This window comes from Andrographis paniculata, unplaced genomic scaffold, assembly GCF_009805555.1.
Source record: "Andrographis paniculata isolate CXL003 unplaced genomic scaffold, ASM980555v1 Contig80END, whole genome shotgun sequence".
NCBI lineage: Eukaryota > Viridiplantae > Streptophyta > Magnoliopsida > Lamiales > Acanthaceae > Andrographis > Andrographis paniculata.
The window spans coordinates 433,763-444,371 of NW_026137618.1; the positions used below are offsets into that span (position 1 = coordinate 433,763).

At 44.0% G+C, this 10,609-nt stretch overlaps 1 protein-coding gene across 1 annotated transcript; it reads left to right on the top strand.

Annotated features, from left to right (window-relative positions):
• The first annotated feature begins 1,728 nt into the window (after nucleotides 1-1,728).
• On the top strand, nucleotides 1,729-3,011 carry LOC127240884 (uncharacterized). The gene is made up of 3 exons (XM_051259735.1): nucleotides 1,729-2,100; nucleotides 2,185-2,730; nucleotides 2,814-3,011. Exons 1-3 carry the CDS (start codon nucleotides 1,729-1,731, stop codon nucleotides 3,009-3,011), a joined length of 1,116 nt encoding a protein of 371 aa, XP_051115692.1.
• The last annotated feature ends 7,598 nt before the right edge of the window (nucleotides 3,012-10,609 follow it).

The following is a 10,609-nucleotide window of genomic DNA, read 5'->3' on the forward strand; positions in this document are numbered from 1 at the left end:
GTTTCTTTCTTATAATATTCTGATTATGGGTGTCATTGAAGTCTTGTTGTAAATCCCCTAAGGTCCGAAGCGTTTTCAGCGTCCCACGAGTCCTACTTCTTCCACTCGATCACAGAGACGTCTGTTCCGAGAGCAAGTGCGAGAACAACTCATGGCGAACCAAGGAAATGCCACCGCTCCTTCTACTGTCGTCCCAGCTTTCCAGACTTCCGCTGGGACATCTTCAAACTCTGCCACATCTGCATCTTCGTAGGAGGTGCCACTCTATATCCCCACTGTAGTCACCACTGTCATTCCTCATGCGCTCACACCGACTGAAGAGCAGCTCATGAGAGCCCTCAGTAGCATCCAACAGGGAATGGCGGGGCTGCAAGCGCACCTTGCTCAGGTGGAGAAAGCCCAGGCTGCGCAGGGGGCGTTTATCGCTTCCCAAGCGGCTTAAGCTACGAACGCTGTTGCGATTCCCGCTGCCATCACTCCCCCACCACCAACTGCTGAGCCTAACCAGAGGGCTAAGGGACACAGGGCTGCTGAACGCCCGCTTGTTGAAGTCCCCATGGACGTTCATTACTATTCCCTTCTGGATCATACTTTAATTACTAGTTTTGTGCCCAGAGGCTCTGGCCATTATGAGGTGAAACCAGCGCTCGTCAGCCTGGCAAGCCACAGCCAATTCCATGGGCTGCTCAACGAAAGCTCCTATGAGCATTTACAGAACTTTAACAGGATCGCTGCCACCTCCAAATCTCACAGCATCACAGAGGATGCTGCAAAACTTATCTTGTTTCCATTCTCTTTATCAGGAGAAGCCAGGAAGTGGTTTGATAACCTCTATCCAATTCCTGGCTCTTTCAAGGAAGCATCGCAGGCCTTCGTGAGCAAATACCATCCTATGTCAAAGACCATTCGCCAGAGGAATGAAATACTCACTTTCAAGATGGCGAATGATAAGACCCTTCCCAAAGCCTGGAGCCGATACAAACAATTGCTCCGCAACTGCCCTCATCATGAAATTTTGGACTTCATGGAGCTTCAAATTTTCTACTCAGGAATCACTCCTGAACTGAGGATGTCGCTTGATGCAGCGGCAGGAAGCTCGTTGATGTGGCGTGTGCCTCAAAAGCGAGGGCTTTGATAGAAAAGATGGCGGCCAATCAGTCAAGTTGGCCAGAATCCAACAGGCCGGAGCCATCGAGGGGTCTATACCAGGTTCCTACGTCCGTTTCTCACGATGCAAGGATTGACAGTCTGTCGATCCAAGTCAAGGAGTTGTCTAAGCTCATGAAGCAGGACATGCGTAATAAAGGAAAACAGGCGCTGCATGAGGCCGCGGAACTTGAGGAGAATGCTTTTGTAGACCATCAAGGTCTGCAGGTTGCTGAGTGCTCAACTGAAGAGGCTCAGAACCCAGCGGAGGTCTACTATATGGCTGGCAGAAATGCCCCTCAAGTTCAGTAGTTCCATAAGGGGTAGACTCAAGGCCCCGCTGGACTGCGTCCTCAGCAACAATTTCAAAGGCCACAACAGTTCGTTACGCAACAATATCATCAATGGGGATATTATCCACATCAACAACAATACTTTCAAGCCCCCCACTTTTCACAGCAGGCACCTGCATTTGCCCAACCTCCCACAGCGGCCCAAGCACCGCTGAGTCTGGAGGAACTTTGGAGGAACACAGAGCACACAAATCAAGAGTTCCAAAGAAACACATCTGCCTCGATCAAAATGTTGGAAATTCAAGTCGGGCAGATAGCTAAAGCTATGAAGTTGAAGCAAAAAGGAAAGTTGCCTGGGACAGTCGAGACTGTCCCGAACCAAGCGAAGGCCATCGAAACAAGGGGTGGGAAGCGGACGCAATCACCACCGCTGCCAAATAGAGGTATTAATCATTCTTCTACCCCTATTGTTGCTAACGTGCCTGTGCAGGATGAAGTTATACAGATTCCATTTGAGGAAGAAGGTCCATCCAAACCGCAAGCGATACCAGCCGCTCGGGTGCCTGAACCGAAGGAAATGGGTCCTGCTCAGCCCTTGGCTCGAGCCCCCTTTCCCACACCACTTGGGAAAAAGGAAAACTTCAAGGAATTTGATAAGTTTGTACATACTTTCCGTAGTCTTCAAATTACTATACCGTTTGTTGATGCTTTGTCACAAATGCCGCATTACGCTAAGTTTATCAAGGATATAATCAATCGGAAGCGGGCATCTCCTGACGAAGCGGCAACGGTGCAGCTGGAGAGTGTGTGCAGCGCCGTATTTAAGGAAAACCTCCTAAAGAAACTCAGCGATCCTGGGATTTTTATTATTATTTGTACTATAGGAAATTTAGAGCCGATTAGGGCATTATGTGATCTAGGAGCAAGTATCAATCTTATTCCCTTCTCGTTTTTCTCTAAATTAGGGCTTTATGAGTTAAAAGCATACAGAACTGTAATTCAACTTGCCGATAAATCAATAAGATTACCTAAAGGAATTATTCGTGATGTACTCGTGCAAGTAAACAAATTTATTTTCCCTGCATATTTCATTATGATGGAAATGAGCGAAGATCGCAAAATTCCAACTATCTTAGGGAGACCTTTCCTAGCCACCGCTCAAGCTACGATAAACGTCGCCGAAGGCGAAATTTCATTAAGCTTTGGTGGCAATAAAGTCACGTTTTCCATGAACCCAGCGTTGTGTCAACCTCATAAAGAAAATTGTGATTTTATCAATGAGCTAAATGAAGTATCAACTTTTGAAACTATATAACACTTGAAAATCTGGAAGGAATTTCAGATAACGGGTTGCTTGAGCTGGAAGATGAATAGGATTCAGCAGAGGCAAGCGATGAGATGCCAGTGCCTACTGAATCCATTGAACGAGCTACGAGGGAACCAGCCAGCGACACCAACATAAAGGACGAGCTGGAGAAATTACCTGAGCACCTCAAATATATATTCCTTGGCCCGAAGGAGAGTTACCCGTTGATAATCTCCGCCTCACTGTTGCCGGACCAAAAGGCTTAGCTCGTCTCACTGCTCAAAAGAAGAAAAGCGGCTTTTGCATGGTAGATCACAGATATTAAAGGAATCAGCCCAGCGGTGTGCATGCATCATATTAGGCTGGATGCTGACGCTAAGCCATGCAGACAGCCTCAGCGGCGAGTAAACGAAAATATGCAAGAGGTGGTAAAGAAAGAGGTGATCAAGCTATTCGATGCAGGAATCATTTACCCTATCAGTGATAGCCAGTGGGTCAGCCCAACCCAGGTGGCTCCCAAGAAATGAGGCTTTGTCGAACAGACAAGCGACGAGGGGGAGGTCTTTATGACAAGACCTGTCACTGGATTGAGGGTCTGCATTGACTACAGAAAATTGAATTCAGCCACGAAGAAAGATCATTTCCCGCTTCTCTTCCTTGATCAATGCCTTGAGAAGCTCACAGGTCAAGAATACTACGGTTTTCTCGATGGCTACTCAGGCTACCACCAAATTCCCATCAAACCGGAGGACTGTGAGAAGACTAAATTTACTTGTCCATATGGGACCTTCGCTTACAGAAGGATGCCGTTCGGGCTCTGCAACGCCCCAGCCACCTTCCAACGATGTATGTACCATATCTTCAGCGATCTCCTGGACTTATGCATTGAAGTATTCATGGATGACTTTTCGGTATATGGTAAGACATTTTCCAGATGCCTGAACAATTTGGAAAAAGTGCTTCTCCACTACATTGAGACTGAGCTCGTGCTAAACTGGGAGTGTCATCTTATGGTAAATGAAGGAATTGTCTTGGGCCATAAGATCTCATCTGTTGGTATTGAGGTGGATAGTTCAAAAGTTAGTGTAATCAAAAAGATGCCAGGGCCCTCGAATGACAAAGGAGTGCGAAGTTTCCTTGGACACGCAGGATTCTACGTCCGTTTTATCAAGGCTTCAATCAAATCACGTAACCGCTCACTGCACTATTGTGCAAAGACTCTAATTTTCATTGGTCAAGCGAGTGTGAGGAGGCCTTCCGAGTTTTGAAGGAGAAGCTGCCCTCTGCTCCTATAATTTCAGCACCAGTGTGGAGCGAGCCATTCGAGCTTATGACGGATGCAAGTGACTATACCGTCGGCGCTGTATTAGGACAGAGAATGGAGTCCAAGTTAAACGTTATCTACTATGCAAGTAAATCACAGGATTCCGCTCAGAAGAATTATACTACAACCGAGAATGAGCTGCTCGCTATTGTCTTCGCTTTCGAGAAATTCAGACAGTATCTTATCGGAAGCAATACCATTTTTCACACTGACCATGCAGCTATCAAATATTTGATGGAGAAGAAGGAGACAACGGCCCGATTGATTAGATGGGTCTTGTTGCTCCAAGAATTTGACATAGAGGTCAATGATAAGAAGGGAAAAGAGAATGATATGGCAGATCACCTCAGTAGGTTAAGGCAAGAAGAGGACATGTCTCCTGGAATCAATGAACAATTCCCATATGAGAAGTTGTTCCTGGTGCAAGCGAAGGAGCCATGGTTTGCGGACCTGGCCAATTTTTTAACTACAGGACAGTTTCCAACACATACCGTACAATGGAAAAAGAAGATATTACTCAGTTTGGCAAGGGATTATTTTTTGGATGAACCCTACTTGTTCAACATCGGCTCAGATGGGATAATCCGTCGCTGTGTAGCGGAATCTGAGATCCCGCTGATCTTGAATGAATGTCATGGGTCCCATGTAGGAGGGCATTTTGCTGGCCTGCGCACAGTGGCCAAAGTTTTGCAGTCAGACTTCTTTTGGCCAACCCTACAGAAAGATGCAGATGCCTTTGCCAAATCTTGCGACAAGTGCCAAAGATTGGGATCTATCTCGAAGAGATATGAGATGCCCCAAACTGGAGTCTTGTTTGTGGACATATTTGATGTATAGGGGATAGACTTTATGGGTCCCCTTCCTTCTTCTAATGGGAAACTATACATTCTGGTGGCGGTGGATTACGTGAGCAAATTGGTTGAAGCGCAGACGCTTTCCACGAATGATGCTCGATCTGTGATCCGCTTCCTAAAATATACTATATTCCTAAGGTTTGGGGTCCCCAGAACGATAATAAGCGATGAAGGCACCCATTTTGTGAATAAGGCGCTGCAATCTTGCGTTCAACAATATGGTGTTCGTCAGCATCTGACTACCCCCTATCATCCACAAGCGAGCGGTCAGGTGGAAGTTTCAAATAGAGAAATTAAACACATCCTCCAAACTACAGTAAATAAAAGTCGCAAGAATTGGGCAGAAAAATTGGATGATGCGCTGTGGGCATATAGAACAGCCTTCAAGACTCCAATCGGAATTCCCCTTATCGGCTTGTTTATGGAAAAGCCTGCCACCTACGTCTAGAACTCGAGCATCGCACGTATTGGGCCATCAAATATCTCAACTTTGATCTTCTCCCAGCGCCAAAAGATTGATCGATCCAACTGAGTTCTGATATCTTGCATATGAAAGCGCTAAACGCTACAAGGAAATGATGAAATTCTATCATGACAGGAAGTTGAAGAAGAAGGAATTCACTGTGGGATCCAAGGTTCTTCTGTACGACACTAGGCTCCACTTATTCCAAGGGAAATTGAAGTCACGGTGGATTGGGCCTTATATAGTCAGACAAGTGCTGCCAAGTGGAGCCATAAGGATCAATAATATGGATAACCCTGGAGAAAGAGACTCCTTCCTGGTCAATGGAGCGAGACTGAAAGCCTATATCGAAGGGCCTGTATTGCAGCAGGCTAGTGCAGATGTTAATCTAGTGGAGGTTCAGAATCTCGTTCAATGATAGAATTTCAAGTAGAAATCCAGAAGCCTAATCTTATATCTGCCAACTTTACAGCTTTCTTTTATCGCTTTACTAGTTAGAATTTACTGCTTTCATAGTTTAAATTTACAAGCTTTCTTTTATCGTTTTCACAGATAGATTTTATAATTCTTAGCACTTTCGTGGTTTAAGTTTACAGTTTCTGTTATCGCTTTCATTAGAATAGTATTATCGCTTTAAATAGTTAGGATTATCGCTTTCTAGGAGTAGGTTAATATTAGAATTTTAACTTCTAACCTGAGTTTGACCCAAGCCACCCATTGCTTTGCTTCTTTCACCCTGATATTCACTGGGGGAGCAGTATCGCTCATCCAGTACCACTTCCATCACCGCTTGTGTGTCACTCTTAGGTAAAAAGAACCGTTGTTTTACCCGCTCACCCGCCCTGAAAATCCACCCTTATACCTTTATAACTAAGTATTTTGGACTTGGAAGCGCTTCGCTTGCCCTCCAGACGAGCGATAGGAAAGTCTATAAATACCCCAGTCAACAGTCATTTTCCACTTTTGCCCTACAGTAACTTCCTCCAGACGCTTTAGTAACCGCCACTCTCCAAGCCAAAATTTTTTCAAAATCTCGACATTTCAACCAGTAATAGCTTCATCTAAGGTAAGATCTAGGTTAACCTTAGTATGTAAACTCGATTTTATGGTTGATTTTCCCTGATTTAACGTTCAAAAACACAGAATCACAAATTATTTTTGCGATAACTATATGTTCTTCATTTTTGCGAAATGGTTTATATGTTTGATTTATGTGAATTTAGGTCTATAAACTGCTAGATTTAGATACAATAATTGATATACTTGCTTCATATGGTTCAATTTTGCAATAATCTGCATGTTTTGTACTGTTATGTGATTTTCTTCCTTTTTCACAACGTAATACTCACAGTAGTGTCCTATTTCGTTGTGAGGGGGAGGATCTAGGGTTAAAATCACTGAAATTGTGAAAATGATTGTCTGTACATGAATGTTGTTAGCATTTTAAAGCAGTAAGGCAGGATTCATAAATTTCGTATATTAAACAATAATTCTGAAAACCCTAGGTTCAGGACAGACTTGACAAAATAGATCCAGCCAAGCGAGAAACGTTGAGTAAGGAGTTCGAGAAGGTTGAGGAGAGAATCAAAAAGAGAGTCCAAAGGATCAAATCCACGGACGGACGTAAGGTGGTGACAACAACCTCAGGGGTTGAATTTCTGGAACTAGCGCCGCCTGAGGCATATTATAGGAAGAGGAGGGTGTTAGAGCTGACAGAGGACTGGGGGAAGCTCAGACAGCTGAAGTCACTGCCCTTCAGAAAATTCATCCCAGAGTTCCCAGAGGACTACCACAGATTCGAATACACTGAGGAAACAGAGCAGAGGTATCCGGTGAGCAACTGGTGGTTGGACTACAAGGAGTTGAAGGAGTACCAGCTGAAGGAGCTAAAGGACAAACTTGCCTGCCATGAGGCACCGCTGAGGAAAATGAAGGCATTCAAGAGCAGTATCTCCAAGAAGGACGCGGCCGATGCTGCAAAGGGCGTGTTGAGATCCAAGCAGCTTGATAAACTTCATTTTCTCAACATTGATGCAGCGGCGGCCTATGAGCGGATGAAGGCGATGGGGATCCTCTATGAAAGAGGATTTGACCCCGAGAAGATTACAGGCCCGTTCGCTGACTGGCTGGAGGAGCGGGGCCTGAGTTGGTTGATCAGAAACCCCAGTGATCCAGTGGATGTATCACTGGTGAGGGAGTTTTATGCGAACTTGAACCAGGCTGAGAGTCTACGGAATGTATATATTCGAGGAAGATGGGTAGACTGCTCAGCCAGGAAGATCAACCGCCTCCTGGGGTGGGAACACCACTATCCCACCCAGGAAATGCAAGACAAGTCAAGGGCAACGGAGATCCGCAGCTCGCTTGAGTTGCATATGCTTTACAGAACCTTCGCCGCCACCCCTGTATACGAAAAGAGGAACCTGAAGTTTGGGTCGGTGGACGAAGAGAAAAAGGAATGGGTGAAGTGGTTGCTGAGCAGAGTGATGATTGGATATGTTTTAGAGTAGAGTTAGATGACTTAAGCACATCAGACCAAGTAATTGTCCTTCGAACTTCACCATAACTTGAACATGAGTGTTAAACTAAGTAACAGTGAATGAGACTTGTGAAGATTAGTGCCCCCTTCGTTTCAACTTCTCCATACTCAGTAGGGCAAGCGGACCTATGTTTTTCGACTGCGTTCATAAGAAATAACTTGAAAAGAGAAGTCCTTAAACATGGTTTAAGATACAATGCGAGCGAAGCAGGGAGGACCTATCATTACCAAGGAACTTAAAAGGCCTAAGCACGTGAGAATCAAATAATATCTTGAGCAGCCACAATGCTTGTTTGAAACTCTCGATCCAAAAAAAAAAAACAATTCTCCGCGCCCTCCGGCTGAAGGTTTCCTTAATAAAAAAATATTCCCTGCTGAGAAAACAAAGTTGACAATACCTAGATAACTCCGATCTTGTTAAATCAAATGACAAGCTCAATGCTTATGGCTCATTTGTTTCTATTCGAGATTCACATTATTCCCAATCATGGCACTGGTTGTTAACACTTCTTGATTGCAGTGAACAGAATAACCTCTTGATCTCTTAATGCAGTTTGTTCGAGGACAAACAAAGGTTTAGTGTGAGGAGGTTTGATGACTCCAAATATGAGCATATTCTTAGCTTGACAAAACTGTGTATTACTCGAATTTCTGTATAAAAACCATCATAATAACACATTAATGACATACATCATTGATATATATCGCTTGGCATGATCCAGATTTCGTTGTTGAGATTATTAACAATTTTTGCCTTTTTTAAGCGGTATTCTAGTGCAAGAAAAGCTAAGGCATACGCCACAAGCGACAGCCACCTCCGCTCGCAAGCACCCAGAATACCTCCTGGAAAAGACTAAGGCATGAGAGGCAAGCGGTAGCTTTCACCGCCCGCAAGCAACAGCCTCTCCCGCTTGCAAACGACAGTCCAGACACCAACCGCTGCAGATTATCACCAGATTCCAACTAAGTGTTCCAACTGCAGCGGTACAGCCATTTCATCTCCAGCCAGCACAAGCGAGCCTAGCTGCGCTGATGCCTTCCAGCTCTCTGGCAAGCGATGAAGATCTAGGCCCTTGAAATTCAATGCAATCAAAGCGAGCACCCTGGGAGTTATGGCCAGCAACTACTTCAATAGAATAACTACCAGGAACCGCCTAACTGCCAAGCGGTTGGAACCGCCCAGCAACTGATTGCAACCATCCCGTTTCACCTGTTATAAATAGGGCCAGATATCTTTATGTAAAAAAAGAAAAAAAAAAGATCGACACTTCGATTTTAGAGTACTTCTAGCAATTACTGCATTCCAGTCGTCTTCTTGTCTCCGAGAGCTCCAACCCTGTAAGGGAGTTCTCCACAGGAATGGCCAAGGGAGTAGGAATTTCCCTTGGCCAAGTCTTTACCGTTTTTCGTAGATTAGATTACTGCTTTCTTTTACAGCTTTGTAGTTCTAGTCTTTCCCCGCTTTCATAGTAAATAATGAAATATCATTCAGTTCTTCATCCTCATTTCTTCCACATTTTTTACATACTTATATAAAGTTTGAAATTAGAGAACTTCATTTCACTGGTTTAGAGCATGAGAAGAATTGATTATCTGAGTCTTGTTATGCGTCAGAAGCGGTTTCAAGGTAGTTCAATGTAGTTAAGTACGCGGGAGCCTTGTCGACCTGCTTAACTACTGTTATGAATTTGATTTTGATTAAAAAGAGGTAACAGAAGGGTAAAGACACTAATGAGGCAGAAGTTGGGATAATTAATGGGGCATAGACGGTGGTCTATTAGGTCACAGAGATTCCTAGTGACAGTAGGGTTTCTTTCTTATAATATTCTAATTATGGGTGTCATTTAAGTCTTGTTGTAAATCCCTTAAGGTCAAAATTCCAGTGTTATGAGTTCTTTATATTTCAGTTTATATAATTACATCATCCCCTTTTAACCGTCTTCGTAATATACATATATTTTCGATAACACACTTACATCGCTCGCTCATTACATCCAGGGAAATCTATCCATTTATTTACGCACAAGTCAGACACAACACCTCTCCTTCACTCTATGTCGCTCATCTATATATATATATACATATAATGTGCCACTCGCTCATGTCCCGTTCACTCAGTAACCGCTATTCATCCACATCCCGTTCATCTAGTCCCCACTTCCACTCATGTCCCGATCATTTTGTTACCGCTGGCACTCCACTCTACACCCTCGCTTCGCTCGCTTCCGCTCATTCACTTTTACCGCTTTATTACTGCTTTCAATAGATTAGAAGTTTTGGATCCGCTACAAGCAGATCCCTTCCTGCATCTTTCTTCGCTTTTTCAAAATCTTCACCTGTGAAATTCATGACTTAAAATCCTTGTGTTCGACCTGAAAACTCACCAGTAAAAAGAGTATAAATAATTGTGATAACTACTCAGGGTCTACAACCACAAAAATTACTATACCTGATCGCTTTTCTATAAGCTTCCACTCACTGATTTTCGAATATAAATTTCCTATGGATTTGTAACAAAATTACGAAATACAAATTTTCGGTTATCAGAGAGTAGTCCTGAGCCTCCACGAGGGGCAGACATATTTCCAGCATTTGACATGATCCCGCCAGGGCGATTCAGCGGACAACCTATAGGGAATGCGCCAACACCGTCATGGGGATGTCACGGTCCGTACGTAGCTATT

Coding starts and splice junctions, on each gene's coding strand:
- LOC127240884 (XM_051259735.1), top strand. CDS start 1,729: ATGTTGGAAATTCAAGTCGGGCAGATAGCTAAAGCTATGAAGTTGAAG. Junction 2,101..2,184: donor TCAAGGAATTTGATAAGTTT/GTACATACTTTC, acceptor AAGTTTATCAAG/GATATAATCAATCGGAAGCG. Junction 2,731..2,813: donor TTATCAATGAGCTAAATGAA/GTATCAACTTTT, acceptor GAAGATGAATAG/GATTCAGCAGAGGCAAGCGA.